The sequence below is a fragment of the Zootoca vivipara genome, chromosome 2 (assembly GCF_963506605.1).
Source record: "Zootoca vivipara chromosome 2, rZooViv1.1, whole genome shotgun sequence".
In the NCBI taxonomy this organism is placed as follows: domain Eukaryota; kingdom Metazoa; phylum Chordata; class Lepidosauria; order Squamata; family Lacertidae; genus Zootoca; species Zootoca vivipara.
In genome coordinates, this window is record NC_083277.1 from 82,337,660 (window position 1) to 82,358,727 (window position 21,068).

General features: G+C 45.0%; 2 protein-coding genes across 4 annotated transcripts; one reads left to right on the forward strand and one right to left on the reverse strand.

Moving 5' to 3' along the window:
- Positions 1–992: 992 nt before the first annotated feature.
- WDR83 (WD repeat domain 83) lies at positions 993–9,191 on the reverse strand. 3 transcript variants are annotated; one of them, XM_035104902.2, is made up of 10 exons: positions 8,897–9,191; positions 7,970–8,237; positions 7,134–7,254; positions 5,632–5,737; positions 4,550–4,598; positions 4,330–4,456; positions 3,615–3,682; positions 3,156–3,264; positions 2,661–2,775; positions 993–1,480 (listed from the first exon to the last, which is right to left on the reverse strand). In XM_035104902.2, the coding sequence occupies exons 2-10, from the start codon at positions 8,070–8,072 to the stop codon at positions 1,328–1,330; spliced, it is 951 nt and encodes a 316-aa protein (XP_034960793.1). In that variant the 5' UTR covers positions 8,073–8,237; positions 8,897–9,191; the 3' UTR covers positions 993–1,327. The 3 variants fall into 3 exon arrangements, with proteins under 3 accessions (XP_034960793.1, XP_034960794.1, XP_034960792.1); XM_035104903.2 differs by lacking the exon at positions 8,897–9,191 and adding an exon at positions 8,773–8,838; XM_035104901.2 differs by lacking the exon at positions 8,897–9,191 and adding an exon at positions 8,615–8,838.
- On the forward strand, positions 9,105–14,749 carry WDR83OS (WD repeat domain 83 opposite strand). Its single transcript, XM_035104909.2, has 4 exons — positions 9,105–9,240; positions 11,247–11,352; positions 13,096–13,193; positions 14,534–14,749. The coding sequence occupies exons 1-4, from the start codon at positions 9,191–9,193 to the stop codon at positions 14,598–14,600; spliced, it is 321 nt and encodes a 106-aa protein (XP_034960800.1). The 5' UTR covers positions 9,105–9,190; the 3' UTR covers positions 14,601–14,749.
- The last annotated feature ends 6,319 nt before the right edge of the window (positions 14,750–21,068 follow it).

Below are 21,068 nucleotides of genomic sequence, written 5' to 3' on the forward strand. Positions count from 1 at the left end.
TAAAAGCCTGCTTATCTTTATACAACAGACTACATTCCAGCAACACAAAAGTCAACGGTTTGCACACACACACATAGAGAGAGAGAGAGGCCTGAGTTTCCCCCATCCCAAGGCAGCAGGGAAAGTTGTAGGATTTGATAAAAACATCGTTTTCAGAATGCAAGTAGTAATTGTAATACAGTTGTTATGGGAAGCAGCTCTTGCCTTCAGTTTGTTTCCATTTCTGACTTGGCTGGGTAATAGCTATTAAAAAAAACCCAATGCAATAAAATACCTATTAAAGCAAGGAAGCAAACACAATAAAACAATAGAGCTGTGACTTCAGAAATATCTAGTCACTACTCCGCCATGTGCCTCTTAGGTGATCTCCTTACATGTTGTGCAGTTTGGGCATTAGTTTCATTAAAGTAAATAGCTGTTGATCACATGAAACACAAATGATCAGGTAAGGAAATATCAGGTAAGTGGAAGGAAGTGCTGCCTAACTCCTAGACACCTAAGCACTCTTAGAGCAACAGTGTGGCAAGCAGGGCTCCAACCACTGGATCTGCCTGCTGTTTGTAGTAAGCTGTTTAAAATGTCTCTGGTTGGCACTTTGGCCTATTCCCTTGTGTCCCGGCATGCTTTACGTTTTTCTCATTGATATTAGACATCAACACAGCTACAGGCAATTTTTGTTTCCCAGACCGGTCAAGCTGGTTTGAACAATGTGGCTAAACTTGCTCCAGGAGGCTCCTACCAGGATGTGGTGGGACTGAGTGCACTGAGCTGTCCAGTTGTGTGACTGGTGGCTGCTGCATTCCAGTCCAGGCCTCCTTATACTGTATAGTATTTATGCGAAGTAAACAAGAGCCAATGTAGAGCAGTGGCTGCAGTTTTGGGGCTGAATGTGAGCAACCCAGGCTTAGATCCCTACCTGCAAGGCCACGAAGCCCACTAAGTGGCCTTAGGCAAATGAGCAGTCTGAAAAATAACTTAATTTTACTTAGTTTTCAGTAAAACAATACAGTCCTTTTTTTGGGGGGGGGAGAACAATCAACACAGGTATTAATGTTGAAAGATGAGAGTACTTATAAAACAGAAACCTGCTGATGGTTGAGGGAGACTAACATGGCCATCCCTCTGGAAACTGGTAATGGAACTGAGAGATTGCAACTGATGCTTGTAATACTTAATTACAAAGTGAGATTCCAAAGAGCAGGGGAGTCCAGTGTTGCACACCTTCCCGAAGGCAGTGGAAACAGTACTGTGCTTCTGAAGAGAGGTATGGCTGAGAGTTCCATCTCCTTGCAGCTACGGTCCTCCACTCATGCCAGGACAGGGACCATCAGGCTGGTTCCCCTTCCTCAGCCACGTATGACTCCTCCCTCCAAAACTGCACACGGCCCTCTGCAGCAGTGAGCAAGCAAGACTCAGTTGGGTGAAAGGACAGAGACTGAACTGCAGTGTTGCTCACAGGCAAGCTCAGGGCAAGGGACCCCTGTGAAGAGGAGAGAGAAGAAGAAGAATGAAGATAAGGGTAGAGATAACATGTACTCCTAACACTTGGGCAGCTAGACATGGGCTGGATTTCAGAATTGCATCTGCTATTCAAGCACCACCTCTTGTGCTGAATGATCAATATGAGAAAGGGACAATCCAAGTTTAAGAGAGGAAAGAGAAGAAATGCCTTGCAGTGGAAAGCATGCAAACTGTACCTGATCCTCAATGGTCATGAGGAAGCAAGTGTTATTTACACCAGAGATTTAAAATATTGCCTTTAGCTTCGAACCGATACAGTTGCATCAAAAGTGCTTCCTCCCATAAACTTCAGATAAGTGATAGTGGTCTACGTAACACTTAAAACTCACAGATTTTCAACCTTTTTGAGTCCGTGGCTCCCTTGACCAACTACATTCTTTCTGCGGCACCTCTGTGGGCTCAGGAGCCCAGATATGTCACCCCTTGCCTGCAGAGCTGGCAGCCCCTCACCCCTCCCTTGTGGAGGGTTCCCTCAGCCTCCTTTCCAATCCCCTCTCCTTGGGAGTCCTCTGGGCAGCCGCAGCTGCCTCCTCCCCTGGTCTCTGAGCTGCCCCCTTGATCCTCCCTGACCAGCCCCAGAGGCACCATTCGCCTGGGGAGCTTGTAGCCAGGGCTGCTGCAATAAATAACTCTGCAAGCCTCTGGGAGGCAGAGATGCAAGAGGGCATCAGAGGAGGGAGGGAAGGAAGGAAGGAAAGAGGCACAGAGGCCAATGTTGCCCGTGGCACCCCGACCATCATTCAAAGCACCCCAGGGTGCCACTGGCTGAAAACCACTGCTTTAACTGTTCGTTTAACACATAGATTGGAAAATGCTATGTATTACCGTAATTCCTCTGCCTATGTTCTTAGTGGTCATATTCAGGCAACTAAGTCATACAAAAAACAGCTACAGTTACTGTCAGCAGTTAAGGCACTGAGCTAAAATCTCTGCTGACCACCAACAATTTGGAGAGAAGGCTGCATGCTTTGTTCTCCTAAATTAAATGTTGCCTTATCCAACCAAACGGAAGTCAAGCCCCCCAAACTGCACCCCCCCACACACACACTGTATCTGTGGCTCAACTCCCATGAAGATCTGGTAAGTCACATGACTGCCCAAGAAGAAACACCTCCATTTCCCCAGGTCATTCTGCTCACCTCCACCAGGTCCCAGAAGTACACCTTCCCATCCTCAGAGCAGCTCCCAACATGAGTGTCCCTCTCGCTCATGCAGCAGTCCATCTTATAGGTTACATTCTTGTGGCCTGTATATCTAGGGGTGTCATTGGGGGGAAAATGGGATGAGAAAGAGGAGAATATTTCTGCTTTTCTCAGTCAAGCTTTCCCCCATCAGTCCACCTATGGTTGTTACTAGTCCCTGGCAAGGTAGATGGAGGATAACAAAAGCCCAGCATCACCAGAGTTCAAGGCAAACTGACTGTGGCTCTGATTCAATGTATAAAGATCTGTATTGCACAAATTTCTCTAGTCCTCTAGGTTCTTTTACATGGAAGCACTCATACACTTAAACACTGGATTGGCTGCACCCAAATGCTGAAGAACAGCCACTCTTTTGAGCTGCTATTGTCTGTCGACAACAGGGTGAGGTGGGGGTAAGCTTTAATGACAGGACTAAATAACTGCATTGCTTACTCTCCTAGTAGTTCGCCCGTATCCTTGTCCAGCAAACGCAGAGTAGAATCCAAGCTAGCAGCCAGGGTACATTGCCCATCTTTGCTGAAACACACGCAGGTGATGGGACCTATAATGAAAATATGGCAGCGCTGTGATTGATTGCATCAAGAAACAAAAAAGTGCAAGATTCTGGGCAATCCCCACCAGAATTTGTTCCTAGGGGTTTCTTCAGGGCTACAAATTAGAAAGGAAGGAAGGAATAGTAGCTCGCAGAGATCACTGCCTAGAATGAGTCAGTGTCAGACATATGATGCAAGATGTGGCTGAGTTCCTTCAGTTTGGACCTGAGGGGCATCTGCTAAAGAGAAGAGGGAGGGGAATACAGGTGAGGGAGGCAAAGGAAATGCAACAGGAATTATCACCCTGAAAATTGTCTCATCATACCAAATTGTCAACAAGTCTGTAAGCAATACTCACTTCCGATGTAATCTGAGTAGAGCTCCCCAGCACGGAGGTCATAACGACGGACACGCCCATCTACAGAACTGAGAAATAAAAAGGGGGCAGTGGAAATCAGCTGGCAGCAGGAGGGTGGCACTCAGCAAGCACATTGGCTGACGACTCTGAGGTCTCAAAGGGTGCCCTTTCAACATTCCTGGTTTTCAAACCATGGAACTCAAGTTGTGGGACAGGACTCCCCATACACCTGTATTCGTTTGAAACTAACTTTCTCCCTTTTGGAGCAAACCCTGAAAATATTTGTTAGTTTCTGATGAATGTTTAGAAATGAGAGGAATCTACACAGTATGGAGCTACACAGCTATGTGACTTTAGGATTGGGCTTTTTTCCGAAAAGAATCTGATCAATTGGTCAGTCAAGTATTGTCAAATGCTGGTAATGCAAAACACCAACTTTATGAGAACAGCATAGAAGATAATGTTAAAAAGTTTTATATTTATAATAATTATAAATAACAAAACAATGTCAGTGACCATACACTGTATTTTGGAATGTGATTGCAGCCATAGGGCTTCCTGAGTAGGCTTCCTTCAATCCATTGCAGATGAGTAGAGGGGTGAAACATACCTGGATGGGTCCGGAAGCCCCTAACAGATCCCAAGTTCCAGCATGGACTGTGCATGGCAGGGAATTTGCCCTCTCCAGCTCTAACTTCACCCCACCTTTCCTTACCCTGTAAGGATTTCATGGTCTGACACCTTCAGGCTGGAAATGCCATCCTTGGCCTCATCCAGGATTTGGATGGGATCTGGTCTGCGTGACCGGCAATCCCAGCAGCGGACACTGGAGTCAATGGCACCTGCAAGAGAGCAAAGAAGTATATTGAGTAGAGCCTAAAATGAGTTCTCTGGGATTAACAGTGAAGCAGAGTGAGAAGAAAAGCATTCCTTACCCGAAAGGATCACAGTTGCCTCTTCATTGAACTGGACACAGTTTACTTTCTGCCAGGTGAGGATAGAGAGAAGAGAATGAGATAAGCAATGACTATTGTCTGACTGGTTTAACAGATTCAAGCATAGAAGGATTACATTCTCTGTTCCCATTCCTGCCACATTTCTACACAAAGTACCTCAACTCTTTGAACTCCTTGAACTTCTACAGAGCTCTCTCTTCATTACTATTTCCACCCCACAAGCCAAACATCCAATGTAGTTTTGTAGCCAGCATGCAATACTTTGACACTTCTCATAAACTTCCTCCTACTGTAGTATCTAAGGTGTCAATAGTATTTTCTACCACACAGGTTTTTAGATGCCAAACAGACAAAACTGCAGACATTATCCAGTCACTGTGAGGCAGAACACATTTCTACCATCATCCCCCAGTGGAAGCTAAGAAGAATTCGCCTTCTTATGTGCATATAAAGCTGGATATTTGAATCATGTGCAGAAAAGCGCAAGCAAAATGATCAGGTGGGTGGAGAAACTCACCTATGCAGAAAGATTGCAGTATTTGGTGCTTTTTAGTTTAGGGGAAAAGGTGAGTAAGTAGGATGCACACACATGATAGCAGTATATAAAATTATACAGGGTACAGAAAAAGTGGACACAGACCATTTCTCCCTGTCTTATAGCATTATAACCTGGGGTGATCCAATGAAACTGGTGGAAGATTCAGGACAGTCAAAAAGAAGTCTTTCTTAACATAGCACATAGTTAAACTATGGAACTCGCTGCCACAAGATGTGGCAATGACAACCATCATAAATGGCTTAGAAAGGGAACTGAACAAAGTAATGGAGGATAAAGCTATCAATGGCTACTAGTCATGACAGCTATACAATATAGTCTTCTAAAATCAGAGGCAGCATGATTTTGAATGCCGGCCACTGAGAAACAAAAGCTCTCATACCCAGCTTGTGAGATTTGAGATTGGTCACTGTGGTGAAAAGGATGCTAGACTAGATTGGTCTGATCCAGGAAAGTTACTCTGTTCCATTTTCTTGGAAGGGACAAAGGACAGAAGAGGTCTTACCCCTGCATGGCCACGGAACTTGCGAATCACTTGACCTGTGGCAACATCCCACAACACTACTGTCTTGTCCGCACCACATGAACAAAGCTGGCTGTTATCAAATGATCTGCAGGGTGAATAGAGACAGATAATGATGGAGAAAGCATCCTGATTGCTTCCTGTATGTGCAATTCCCTGAATTGCTGTATTCTTACTGTGTTAAGATTGTCAGGTTTAATTTTTCAAAAGCTAAGTTTCAAACCGTAGGACATTAAAGATGGGTTCAAATGTATGGGGCAGGGACTGAATAGGATATCCTATTATCACTGGCTGGGTAGTGGGACAGTAAAGGTAAAGGTAAAGGGACCCCTGACCATAAGGTCCAGTCGTGACCGGCTCTGGGGTTGCGGTGCTTATCTCACGTTATTGGCCGAGAGAGCCGGAGTACAACTTCGAGGTCACGTGGCCAGCATGACAAAGCCGCTCCTGCGAACCAGAGCAGCGCATGGAAATGCCGTTTACCTTCCCGCTGGAGCGGTACCTATTTATCTACTTGCACTTTGACGTGCTTTTGAACTGCTAGGTGGGCAGGAACAGGGATCAAGCAACGGGAGCTCACCCCGTCGCGGGGATTCGAACCGCTGACCTAATCGGCAAGCCCTAAGCTCTGTGGTTTAACCCACAGCGTCACCCTGGGTAGTGGGACAGTACTACTATGCTATTCACAGGTTTTCTCCCAACAGCTAGCAGGTCCAAGTTTTGCAAATTAAGACAATGCATTTAAATTGGTTTAATATACAACTGATAGCTTCATGGAGAAACTGATTTTTATTTCTTTCTGGAATGTAAAAAATTTATTCATCCATATTTTTTTTCTTTTGATTATGATTATGATTCCTGCTGTATTGTATAACATTAAAAATTAAATTTATGCAACACAGGCAGGTCAGAGGATTTAATTTGTTTACCAAGCAATTTCTAAAACTCTACTTTGCCCTGCTCACTACTCCAGTAGAAAAGTAGACGAAGCATAGACCACAAAAGTTGTGACCAGTGACCCACCTGCTTTCCAGCCAGTTTTTAAAAAAATTGATTGATAGATTTTATATACAGTGGTACCTTGGTTTACAACCATAATCCGTTCCAGAGGTCCGTTTGTAAACCAAAACAGGTTGTAACCCAAGGTGTGCTTTTGCCAATGGGGCCTCCCCAAAAAAATTTGTTCGTAATCGAAAAAAGGTTGCAAACTAGGACAGGCGCTTCCGGGTTTGACATGTTTGTAATCCAAAACGTATGCAAACCAAGGTACCACTGTACTACCCTATACCTGGAAGTCTCAGGGTGGTTCATAGAACAAAATCAAAATATAAAACCACAATATATATAATCAAAATAAAAACAACAACCCAATACCCCCCAAAAGAGCCACATTTTAAAAGGGCATACCATCTCAAAGTTTCTGGTGGTATTTCACCACAAAATCTTTTTTTCCAAAAGTGTGGCTCCCTCTCCCCAGTTCTTACCCTGCTGCATCCAGAACCTCATAGCCATGGCCACTGTAAGTCTTAAGGAGAGTGCCTTTGAGGGGGTTCCAGAGCTTAAGTGATTTGTCACTGCCACAGGTGAGACAATAATTTCCATCCACTGCAGGGGGGGGGGAGAGGAAAAACTCACTGAACAGTATCCAATGCAACACTCTTCAGCAGTGTTCCTGACAGATTTGCCTTTCCTATTTTCTGAAAATTTTCTCCTTGAGCAAGAAACTTATAACCACAGTATAGACACTTTCCCCCAATCATTATTATTTTCTTTAGCACATGAATCACTAAGGATTATATTTAATATAGCACTAAGCTGAATGTTCCATCAGTGCAAGGATTTCCTCTTGAGCAATGGAACATTCTCTCTCCCCCTTCTCCCCACCCCCCCCCACTCTAAATCTCTTCTGGGTTTCTCCCCACCCCCAACCCTCCAGAGTGGATTTGGGGATGGTACAGGGCAGGGGAAATCCCACTGTGCTAGTATTAATCCTTGCACTAGCACAAACCTTTAGTTGAATACTGCCCTAATATGTACTTTATGCATTGCATTGCCATTCAACTCCAACTTTTGGGTTTTCCTCCTTTGCACTTTTCTATGTATATATGCCAGGTAACTGAGGACTGCACTTCATGCATCTGATGTAGTGGGCATCCCCACACCTGCATTAACTAAGGCGTCACAAGACTCCTTGCTGGTTTAACTGCAACAGGCTACCACAACTTCACCTCTAAAAATTCTAAATCACACACTAGACTCTGCTTTGTTTCTCTGGTTCTAAAAATTCAACACCATGTTATAGGATCAAGGGTACACTCACCATTGAACCTCACTGCCCTGACAGCTCCCTGTTTACATTCCAGTGTGCCCAGAAGTTTCTTTGGCAATTCAGGCTTCTTCAGTTTTGGCTCTGGAAAGGCCATGATGAAGACAAGCAGGCGTGCTGTATGGGGATTCTTCTATACTGGATGCAACAGCTGCCACACTCGCAGCAAATTCTCAAGTTCTACGAAAACCCCAAAGTGGATTGATATGATGTGTTAGGATTGCCCCGAGTCTGGGATTTTTCTCCCTTTTGGAATACCACCCTATTACAAAACGACACAGGCATAAAGAGAAATCAGGTCCCAGCTGCAACAGCTACTCAAGCTACCAGTTTCCTCACAATGGTAAATACCGGTACCATTTTTTTCTCCAGAAAGGAAAACTGGCAAAGGCAAATCACCTATGTCATGTAGCCTTGCTTATCTTATTTTACAAGTTTCTGTCAACCCTCTAGAAATCCTTCTTTCCAAACCAGTTAAAAGTTATCTTTACATAGCAAACCCTCTGCACATCTACAGTTCTTTAAACTTGCAGAGAACCACCAGAGAACTCTCTTTACTACTCCCCGGTGCTCTTCTCAATATAACTCTCCTCCTACGGTAGCCATTTTTGAGAAATGCTGTATTATCCTTTACAGTACCTTGCCTATATAGCTTGATTTACTTATTTTCTTAAATTTATATCCCGCCTTTCTTTTACATGTGGTTCCGGGCCAAACCTGCTTCGTTTCACCCATGCCCCTTCAGACCACAACCAGGAATCAAACATGCGCAACGTGACTGAAAAACGACTTAGCACCTCTTATAGCTTCCCCCCAACGTTTAACTGCCAACTGAAAACCAGATTTTATTATGGGAAGGAGGAAGATTGAATGAGGAACACAGCGCAGCCCTCCAATTCGCTCCCCTCGGTGCACAGCTACCTCATCTTTAGTTCCGCCCATTCACAGCGTGGATTTCAGCACCCTGGTAGGAAAAAAAACCCGGAAGGTTCTCTATTCCTTCCCTCAGTTGAACAACCCATAGCATCCCCCCACGGAAGATTAATCCGCTAAAGCGTCTCCAGTATAGCGGCCTCGGGACTGATGACCGGAACGAGAAGACTTGAACTCCGGGGTGTTGCACTGTTACTTGTCCCCCTTGCGCCACTGAAAGGAAGCGGAAGTTGGTGTGGCGGCGGCGGGGGGGTGCTAGGAGTTAGCCAGAGGCGGTGCGCGATGGCCGGTAACAACGTAATGGACCCGCGGCGGCCAAATCGCGTTCTCAGGTCAGCGGCGTGGGGGGCGTGGGCGGGAGGGAGCAGGAGGGAGCGGGTGAGCTGCCAGGGCAAAGCCACGAAGAGGCCGCGAGCGGGGCGACCTTTGGCACGGAAAGATTGAGCCGAGGGAGTGACGTGCGCTGCGGAAGGGGCGCTGAGACGTCACCCCTCGCTGTAGCGCGGGACAGGCATGGGGTCGCCATGGCAACCCAAGGCGGGGAGAGAGAGAGAGAGAGAGGCGCCCTTTCCTAATAACCACCGGACTGGGCAGTAGGGGAAACTTTTCATGGGGGAAACTGCAGCAGAGGGAGACTAAGGGACAGAGATGGCTAGTGGTGGTTGACTGATGATGATCAAAATGTGCCCCAACTGCAAGTCCTGGACTGCTTCAAAGAGAATAGTGTGGCCACCAGTCCACACTTACGGGGGATATATGTGTGTGCGCGCACGTGCAGTGCCAGATTTACGTATAAGCTATGGTAACAAGCTATAGCTTAGGGCCCCACTCTCTTGGGGGCCCAAAATTTTTTTAAAAGGGAATAAAACTGGATGTACATTTCCAAAATATATACTACTTCTTAATTGTATTTCACTATTAATATGCTGCTTCTTAATTGTATTTCAGTTGAACAATTACTTGGATAAAACACATATTTTGTTATGTGCAAATGGCTTTAGATGCCTATTAGGTCCATAATTACCATATATCATATATTCAACACAAAAAACAGCAACATTACCTTCAGTAGCTTAGGGCCTCATCAAACCTCAATCCGGTCCTGTGTGTGTGTGTGTGTGTGTGTGTGTGTGTGTGTTACTGCATATAGGTGCTCAAAACAGAAACAGGGAAGCTTCAGTATTGCAGCGGTGACTTGCAGAGAGTTTAAAAAATGTTCTGAAACAAAGAAAGTGGTGAGCTGTTGCTGTAGTGTGCAGGGTGACCTTGAGCATAGGCACTTGCACTTGGCACATCTTGCTCTGCATATTGACCTGGAGACGTTTGGCGCAGGATTTAACAGCGTTGTTGCGTGTATGGAACAAAGTCCGCTTATGCAGCAGGACTTCCCAACCATATACTCACCCCCCCCCTAAATATGCACTTGATGATTGGGTGGACCCCCAGAACAGCGTTAGGGGGGGCAGGGGGGAGTATTGTTGCATGAGCAGACCTCATTTTGTACATGCATATAGCCTACTTAGCATTACATTGAATTCCACCTAAGTATGCAAAGCATGTGTGCTGTCACTTTGCTAGAATCCTTCCCCATCACATATCCATCACTTTTTTAAAATGGGACACATGAACATGCCAGAAACACAGGGCAGTGACACCTTTTAATTTTTACAAAATAAAGTTTTTAAAAGTTTACAAAATAGTATTAGCAGCTTGTGTTGCTGGTCACTAATGATTTCATGGGTATATAGAAAGCACTCGTTCTTGCAACATACAGAAGTACAATATATAATTTTCACCACAAATTCATGTAATATGAATGCTTGGAAAATCCAGAAATATGTGACTGAGTAACCTTTAGGAGAGATGTTTTTCTTGAACTGTGTGAGAACAATTTTGGAGACTGGCACCATTTCTTTTCCCACAGACACTAGAGCAGGTTCAGAGAATGTTTGGCCTCCAGATGTTACTTAAATATGACTCCCTTTATCCCTGGCCATTGGCATAGCTGCCAAGTTCTCCCTTTTTTTAAGGGAAATTCCCTTATGCTGAATAGGCTTCCTCATGAGAAAAGGGGAAACTTGGCAGCTATGGCCATTGGCCATGCTTGCTGGAGGTTATAGGAGTTATACTTCAGCAACATGTGGAGGACTAAAGGTTCCCCACACCTAAACAACTCTAGGCATGTTGGCTTGAAGCTGCATGAAACCTTATTAGTAGCAGAGAAACTCCCATTGATGTCTTCCTCCTTATTTTGATATGGTTGTGGATAAAGCTGTTTTATTTTCAAGCACAATTTAAAATGTTTTCTTTCCACCATAATGGGATTTTTACTTTATAGATACAAACCTCCATCCACAGAGAACAACCCTACCCTGGAAGACCCCACACCAGACTACATGAATCTACTGGGAATGATTTTCAGTATGTGTGGCTTGATGCTGAAGGTGAGTATTGCAGTGCTTGGCCTTTTGACTTCAGGACATCCAGAACACTAGCTGAGCCAATTAACCACAAGATTCTAGCAGCTGCTTGTTATCTTGTAATTATTACACTGCTATTGGATTATATAATTTTGAAAATCATATAATCTCTGGAAGGTAATCTGTCATCAACAACCCCAGTTAGTTTAATGTGCCTAACAGTCCTGGATTGAGCATCTTATTCTAGTAATAAATGACACAGTTTCTTTTCCTTCTTTCTGTCAGATTAACTGCATAATATTCCTGTGCTTAAACCTTCACTATTTCCCTGCTATTTTAGTCTCTCCAAGGAATGCTACCCAACTGCTAAACAATTCTTTGCAATAGTCAGATAAGAGAATAGCACACAGATGATGAACATTTATTGGGCCCCAAAGGCTCATCAATCAGTTGAATGTTGAGGGTAAATAATGATTTCATGATGCTTCAATTCATGTTAGCTATGGAGTCTAATTTACAATTACTTATAAAGATCTCCAAGTCAGAGTGCTTCACTTTTCTTCTAGATAACAGAGGTACAAGTCTTTGAACAACAGCGTTAGTTAATAATTGTAATAAGTATTACAATAATACAATTGTAATAATTGTAAGTTACAATGTGATTCAACCGTAAACTCCAAATTAAAGCACCCAATTAAGTATATGATATGTCAAATCTACACTAATATTAACAGACGCCTATAGTTCATCCAGAAAAGGATGAAATCTTATGACAATGTATATACATATAATATTTAAAGAGCATTTTATTTTTCATTAAGACTTTTAGGAATGATAGCATTTAATGAAAAAAAATACAGAAAGACTTACTCTGTAACAATATATTGAGATCTGTATGGTAATATCTGTGTCTTTGAACCTTAAAAATGGCCATTAAATGACTTAAATTTCCATTTGATTTTGTATACTAACAAAACGATGAACCAAAGGGACTTTCTGACTCTTTTATTATTGATCTTTCTTGTATGTTGCAGAGTTCCAATTCACAACTAACATTGGTTTTTCTGACACAAAATTACAAAATTTGTAGTTAGTTTTGAGTTTATATTATATAGGTAAACACTCTAGATATTTGAAATGCCCATGGACAATGTGCTATCATTTGAGAGGTCCGAGTGCATTAATATGACTTTAATTTCATAGTTCCCTGGAAATCAAATATATTTTATTATTTGCACGTCCATTTACTTTGAATGAGCTTCATCTAGCAAAATGTACCGTATCCATCTTTAAAACTGAAGACAATTCCTCCAGGGGAAGGGTCGTAAGCTCAGTAACAGAACTTCTACTTTGCTCCCAAGTTCCATCCCTGGCATCCTTGAGGTAGGGATTGGAGTGTCCCCTACCTGAAACCCTGGAGAGCCATTGTCGGTCACTGTAGACCAGTGTTTCCCAACCAGTGTGCCTCCAGATGTTTTGGGACTACAACTCCCATCATCCCTAGCTAGCAAGACCAGTGGTCAGGAATGATGGGAGTTGTAGTCCCAAAACATCTGGAGGCACACTGGTTGGGAAACACTGCTGTAGACAGTATTGAGCTAGATGGAGCAATAGTCTGACTCACCATAAGGAAGTTTCCTATGAACTGAGTAAAGAAACAAGGCAGAGTGCTTATCATGGTTTTACACTTGTACTAGGGAATAAATAGTATTGCTTAATCCTTGGGATTTCATTAAGGCTTTCAGTACATTACTCTGCTGTTTGCAGCTAAAGTGGTGTGCCTGGATTGCTGTCTACTGTTCATTCATCAGCTTTGCCAACTCTCGGAGTTCAGAAGATACCAAACAGATGATGAGCAGCTTCATGTGAGTCAGGTTCTTTTACTTCTTTCAGCCTTTCATTGAGTCCTGTGTTAATTTCTTACTGCTGCCAAGTCAACTTTGAGACAAGAGGCACACAGCTGCTTTCCCTTTGCCACAAACAGTATGCAGTTGCACATGGAAAATTAAGGGTACAGCACTTGTGTGGAAACTTCAACCAGCATCTCTTGCCCAGAAACTATTGCTCTGAAAGATTATAAAGCTCAAGGCAAGCCCCACCCTGAGGTTCCCTCCTTTGGAATGGAAATGAGTGGCCTGGCACCTTGAATACCCACAATGGAACTTTTTGATGTAACTACCGGTAATCCAACGGGACCCAGGTGGCGCTGTGGTTAAACCACTGAGCCTAGGGCTTGCTGATCAGAAGGTCGGCGGTTCGAATCCCTGTGACGGGGTGAGCTCCCGTTGCTTGGTCCCAACTCCTGTCAACCTAGCAGTTCGAAAGCACGTCAAAATGCAAGTAGATAAATAGGAACTGCTACAGCGGGAAGGTAAACGGCGTTTCCATGTGCTGCTCTGGTTTGCCAGAAGCGGCTTAGTCATGCTGGCCACATGACCTGGAAGCTATACGCCGGCTCCCTCGGCCAATAATGCGAGATGAGCGCGCAACCCCAGAGTCGGTCATGACTGGACCTAATGGTCAGGGGTCCCTTTACCTTTACCGGTAATCCAATCTTCCCCACGCCCAAATCCAGTCTGGGCTAATTTCTCTATTTATATTTAACCTACCACACTGATAATTTCTATTTTTCTGCTTGTCTCAGCAGATTAATCATTGGTAACAATACTTCTTCCTTTTCCTCCTAAATCTATCCAACCTCATTTTGGGGTAGCCTTAATCATTCAGACCTTGTAATAACGTATTCATAGATAAATGTTTATTCTGCCTTTTTCTTAATAAGTTCCATTCTTTCTGATTAAGTCATTTACTTCCCAGAAACCTTTAAGTGTTGCTTCACTAGCCAGACTAGGGGTGGGGGGCTGTGGCTCTCTAGATGTTGGGTTCTAAGCCACATCCGCCCCAGCCAGCATGGCTAGTAGTCAGGGATGTTTATAAAATTGTAGCCCTCTAGATATTGATGGACTACAGGCTCCACATTCCTGATCCCAAGGATCCTAAGGTACATGCTAGCTCACTTTAATATGGTTATATATGGCTATGGTGCTAATTTTCTGAGCCAGCTCTATCTGTGGCTAGCTGTTCATTCTTTGGGAATTGGGCTGGCGGCTGCAGCAGAAAGAGGTTCCCCTTTACTATTTGCATTGCTATTATTGGTGTAATATTAATGTTCCTGCCCTGATTATAACTCCTGTCTTATTTCCAGGTTGTCTATCTCAGCTGTAGTGATGTCCTATCTGCAAAACCCACAACCCATGTCTCCTCCTTGGTGAAAAGATATTGCCTCTCTTCAGAGCTCCTCTTGCAAAGCAGAGGTGTACTCCCTCAACAGAGAGGACTATTATCTCAGGCAATGCAGATCCATTTGCACATGTCTTGGGAGTACACATTTTGCTGCATTAATAAAGTGATGGTTATTAGAGATGCTTTGGCTACATTGCCAAATTGGCTTAGTGTGTTAATACGTAATGCATTTCACTTGAACTATAGTTTACCGTAGTTCTTAGCCAGCCAAACATCTACAGTGTGCTCTGACTGTACTTCCTGTACTGTTCGGGTTTTCTGCCCAGTTAAAAAAGGAAATACTCTTATTCAGAAAAACAACATCCTTAACTTTTACAAACCAATTAAAAGAAGCATCTGCTTTTAGAACCAAGTACTGAAACCAATTAGCATAACACAGAAATCATCTCTTGGGAAACTCATTTGGGCACATATCTCTGTACCGGGAGGTAACTTCCCACTGTAGCCTGTAGTCAGAGCAGGCGTACTGTAAAGGCATTTCATCAGACAACTTCTCACATCTAGCCCTGTATTCTGAATGTGTCCAAGGCAGCAACCTTGCTCAGCATTGATTTTATGTTAGAATCTTTTGATTTATTTGCAGCAGTTTTATCATGCTCTTCAGCTGGAAAAAAGTGCATTGAGCAGCTTGCACCTGTTTGTACAGTATATGTATATTTTTGCACATACAATGAATGTGATTCAACAAAGGATTTAAAACAATAACAAAGGATTGTTTTATGCAATGCATATTTTGTGGGTGATTAGTCAGATTTGTACTAGAGTTTGAGTTTAGAATGAGGTGGCAGCAGTTAATGAAGTGAATGATTTTGCACTATTAAGTCTAGTACAGTATTACCTTTTACATAAAACAAGAACAATCAAACAGCAAGGGAAAGACTGCAGCATTATTCTTCTCATTTGCTTTAAGGCTCTTTCGCTAAGTGCCAAGGAATGGGATGCAGCTGTTGATTCAGGCTCTCTCTTCCCCCTCCCCGTTTTTTCTTGGCTTTCTGCCTTCCAGACAAATCCTCCTGCATATCTTTGTGAGGAGGGGGGACGCTTGACTGGTCTGGGGGAGTGGTAGAGCTGGAATACCAAGCAAGAGGGGCTGAAATCCCAGACTGGGAGGGAATCCAGCCTGGGAGGGCCTGCTGTAGGGAGCTGGGATCACAGGAGAATTTGAAGGGGCTGTCAGTCATGGGAAACGGGAAAAGCCTTGCTTAGTTTATATTTGTGCCGCTGCACAAAGGATGGAAAGGCCCTCGGGTAAGTATCTCAGGATAAATGCCCTTGAGATCACTTTAAATTGATTTAAAAAATGTGGTTGGTCACGTATTTTAACTGACTTTGCTAATATCACCGAACCGTGCCAGGCAAAAATGAAGCAAGCGAAGCTTTCTCTAGCATGGCAGATAAAGCTTCGCCTGCTTCAATTCCTTACAGTGTCGCTCTGCGGTTTGGAGCACAAAAGCAGGAGTGGTACACGCAGCAACGAAAGACGGCGATTTCAGATTAGCCAACTAAATTACCCTTGCCAATCTCCCCACTCCATGCCATCTTCGAAGCGTTGGAGGAAATTCTAGCGTGGTTACGGAGCCGGGGGACTGGCAAGCAAGTTTACTCGGCGCTCTAAATCGCGTTGACCTGGGCCAGAACCTCTTTAGACCAGAAAGACGAGTGTGTTTGGGGAAGCGGGCGGGAAAGGATCGTGTGGATTCGTGGCCGCCCGCCCACCGGCTTTGTTTTGAATCTACAGTACATTAGAAACCCTTTCATCCCATCGCGACTTCTGCGCCTTTAAGAGAGTCGCAACCCCCCGCCCCCACCCCGCCGCCGCTCCCTTCCCCTCCACGATCTATTTTGGCTCGGCGCTGCTTTCATTTCCGCCTTCCTGTTCCGCAAGTGGTGCCAGGAAATTCCCCGCTTCCGCGCTGGCCGGGCAGGAGCCGGGGGCGGAGCGGAGGCCGCGTAGCCGGTGCGGAATGCAGCCGGAGGGGGCAAGCGCAGGCTCCAGCTTGTCCTCTTAATCGCACACGCCACCCAGGAGGCTTAGGGAGGCCGGCCAGAGGCAGCGTATCCCTCCGCCCTGACCTACATTTCCCGCGCTCCCGAGACTTCCCTTCAAGGGCGGGGAGCCGAACACCTGGAACCAGGCCCCCGTTCACACGTGACTCCGGGCCCGCGAGAGGAACGGGGCGGCTTTGCACGCGCCTGCGTGGGCGCTGCCGGGACGCCGCAGACCCGCAGGCCAATAAGGCGTTGCTATGGCGTGCAAACATTGCTCCGCAGCGGCCTTTGAAGGAGGTTCCGCGTGTGCGAGATAGATCCTTGCCTGCCTGGCGCCATGTTTAAACGGGGGCCTGATGCTGGCATTTAAGGAACCCCCAGGACGTCTGATGTCTGACTTGGAAGCTTGGCTCTGGCTGGGCTGTGGTTGCTTCGTAGTGAATGTGGCTTCCTCTTCACATTGTTGAATACACTGCCCTTAATGGGTTGTTTCACACGTTCGTAGACTGCAACCCTGACAGTAAAAACCAGATTTAAGAGAGCCGAGCCCACATGTTCCAGTGCTCAGCCTTGGTTCAAATAAAGGCCCGGTTGTATTCCCCAAAACGAGGGGAGAGTATCCAGTTCATGGAACTACTGCAGAATACTCCTGAGTTGTTTTTTCAAAAGAAAGGGGCTATTTATTTTATCTTACTCAGCAGTGAAGCTTGTTTGATGAACAGCTTACTGTGTGTGCAGAGACCTTTGCCCTGCATGCAATACACCCAATGTCCTCCCCTACAGCACTCTGGAACTGAGCTAACCACCAGGAAACTTTGGTGGAGTGAGTGTTTGGGTGTAGCAAGGGAAGATAACCAGCGCCCAGTTGCGATATTAGTGTCTGAATGAGTGTGTGCTTTGTATGCAAACGGTCCCAGGTTCACTCCGGCTAGGGCTGTTAAAAATTACTGTGTGAAACCCTGAAGAGACACTGCCAGTCCATGTGTGCAGTTTTCCAAACTGTGTCGTGGCACAGTGTGTCAGCCACAGTGTGTAGGTCTGTCACACGAACACTCCCCACGTTCCTCGGGCTGCAAAGCGGTTCGTTTAACCTCCGGTTTTTTATAGTAAAATTGAATTAATGCATTGCAAAATGAGGCATGTCTAAACAGTGTGTCAACAACATGAAAAGTTTGGAAAGCTCTGATGTAGACCTACATGGACTTGATATATGGCTGCTTCCTATATTGTGTCCTAAGAAGACTGTGACAATTATGTGTAAAAAACTTGAATATAGGCCAGATCAGCATAGTGACCATAGTTAAGGAACAGAAAAAGCACTACAAGCAAGAGGCACCCATTTGTTTGGATGACACCTCCCTGCCTGTACCCCAGACTTCCTAACAGACAGCAGAGGGCAAGCGCCAGGGATGGGCGATGCTGGCTGCACAGGAAGAAAAAGGGAAGTGGCTCTTGGAGACAGGGGTGGGGGGAGCTACTGCTTTTGGAAAGGAAGGAAGGAAGGCAGCCTCACCCTATCAATGCTGCTTCCTCTTCATGTCTGCCGCCACCAGAAGCGGCAGTGCCAGCATTACTGATTTACACTAAAGTACAAAACACAGTTTCTATTTACATACTTAGTACAACAGATACCTAAACTTACATTTTAGAAGACATCTACAGGCAGCCCTGTTGAGGGACATTTTTTAAGGATTGATGTTTTTATTATGTTTTTAGATATGTTGTCAACCGCCCAGACTGGATGGGGTATAAATATTACAGAAACGCCATATACCTTCCTGCTGGAGCGGTACCTATTTATCTACTTGAACTTTGACGTGCTTTTGAACTGCTAGGTTGGCAGGAGCTGGGACCGAACAACGGGAGCTCACCCCGTCACAGGGATTCAAACCGCCGACCTTCCGATCCGGAAGCCCAAGGCTCAGTGGTTTACACCACAGTGCCACCCATGTCCCATTATTATTATTATTATTATTATTATTATTATTATTATTATTATTATTATTCCTCAAATCCATTATTTCATACAAAGACCCTAACTACACTTGCATTACATGGTGTTATTAGTTGGGGGGGGGGAATAGGCTATATGCCTGACCAGTGGCAAACTTTGGGTTCTCAAATTTCAGTGGCAACCAGTGTGGTGTCAAAATTTGGCACCCCTCTACCTCTTGTGTGTCATTCTAAATCATAGTTGCTGCATCCTCAACGGTGCCCCCAAGGTTCCGTGCCCAGTGCTCCCTAAATCTGCCTCTGGCCTGACCCCACTTCTAATTGCTGGATCCAGTACAGATTCCATTTCTGGAATAGCCAAGTTAGTTTCCCAGTAAGGTAATGAACTTCTAAGTATGGGCCTTTAAGGTAACAAAGGAAGCGGCTCTGTGCTAGAAGTCACATGGGTGGGTTCCCCTCCCTCAACTCGCTGGTAGTTACAAAGACAAAGCCAGAGTTGGTTTTTGAGTTATATGAGCTAGAAGTTGCCCAGTTGGGCAGCTGGGAGACAGAGCTATGCTTGATTTCTGCTGGAATCTAAGGCTGTGGAGATGGGAGAAGCAAGATGCTCTTGGGGTGTTAATGCTATGAACCCCTCCATTGTAGGCTCAGGTTGTATATATGTGTGAATAAACCATACATCATAAAGACACAACAATCTCCGCTGTCCCTCATTTCAAAGGAAACCAAGCCCTGGGTACCCTAGAATCTTGCCCCACACAGAGACTGGGGTGGCGTGCAACAATTTGCTCCTCCTTCAGACACACTGTTAGCATAAGTGTGCATGTACTCTTTTTCCTTATACCTCTGGCCAGCAACTAGATTTTGTTAGACGGCCACTTCAGAACAGAATAGGATTGGCAGGCCTAGACCCCAACCTCCATCCCCTAAAGTGGCCTGTCAGTGAAGCTTATGACAGATGCAACTCTCATCAGGCTCCTGTTTTATCGCTTGCTTTGCATCTGAGTGGTCAGGCAGTGGGAAATAAATTTGGCCAAGTGGTCATTAGTCGACACTTCTGCACTACACACAAATACATATATTAAGGCACATTAAACCACAGAGCCTAGAGCTTGCCAATCAGAAGGTCGGTGATTCGAATCCCCGCGACGGGGTGAGCTCCCGTTGCTCGGTCCCAGCTCCTGCAATCTAGCAGTTCAAAAGCATCTCAAAGTGCAAGTAGATAAATAGGTACCACTCTGGCGGAAAGGTAAACGGAGTTTCTGTGTGCTGCTCTGGTTCACCAGAAGCGGCTTAGTCATGCTGGCCACATGACCTGGAAGCTGTACGCCGGCTCCCTTGGCCAATAACGCGAGATGAGTGCCGCAACCCCAGAGTCGGTCACGACTGGACCGAATGGTCAGGGGTCCCTTTACGTTTACCTAATTACCACTTCACATATGCATACAATTTTCTCTTCTTTTTTTTAAAGCCATGTTAGTCTTTCCAATACACACACAAACACACATGTCCAATACTGACACAAGTGCTAGCCATAAAATGGTTTGTGCACTTATGGCGAAAAGGCTTTTCACTTGTGCTGCAGGTGCTTGAGGACTCCCATCCCCTTGTCCTGAATATAATACTCCCTAAGTCTTGTGTTTTTGAAGGAGAAGAAGCTGCTCGGTATGAACTTTTTGGATAAAAGTAGCAGCTGGTGGCCAGTTGTGAAACCAAGCTAGTCTACAGGATGCAATTTATGAGAAGCAAGATTAGTTTGGGGTAATTCCAGAGAAAGGAGGAAAGTCTGCCTGCTGGCTTTCTGCTTCTAAATCCACAAAGCCTTATTATGATGAATGAAAACTGGAAGGAGATGGAACTTTGGAAATGCCCAGAGAAAGACTGAGCAGTGGCAAACCAAGTACAGATCACAGCATTCGGTCTTTTATGTGTCTTTGACTGAGAAAACAAAATAAAAAAATCCTTCCAGTAGCATCTTAGAGACCAACTAAGTTTGTCATAGGTATGAGCTTCCATGCACACGAAAGCTCATACCTATGACAAACTTAGTTGGTCTCTAAGGTGCTACTGGAAGGATTTTTTTATTTTGTTTTGACTGCATCAGACCAACACGGCTACCTACCTGTAACTTTGACTGAGAAGATCCGCTTTGCTTCCAAAGTTTCACCACCCTTACAACCACTCAGTCCAGGCTTTTCCCAGCCAGATTGTTGTTTGAACTCAACTGGCAGTGTGCCCAGGCCTGAACTCTGCAAGTGCCGCCCTGCAAGGGTGAGGGCAAAGTACAATCAGTATATTCCCAATGCCAATGCCACCTCCCTAAGCTTGTGCCGCCAGCACTTTTGCATGTGCAGCCAGTGTGGGAAGGAGAAGGTGGAGCTGCAGGAAGAGAGATGGTCTCGGTAGCCTTGCAACAACAGAGGTATTACCCAAGGTGGGAGGGGAGGCTCAGTCCAATCACCACCACTCTCCGCCCTGGCTACACTCTAGAGATG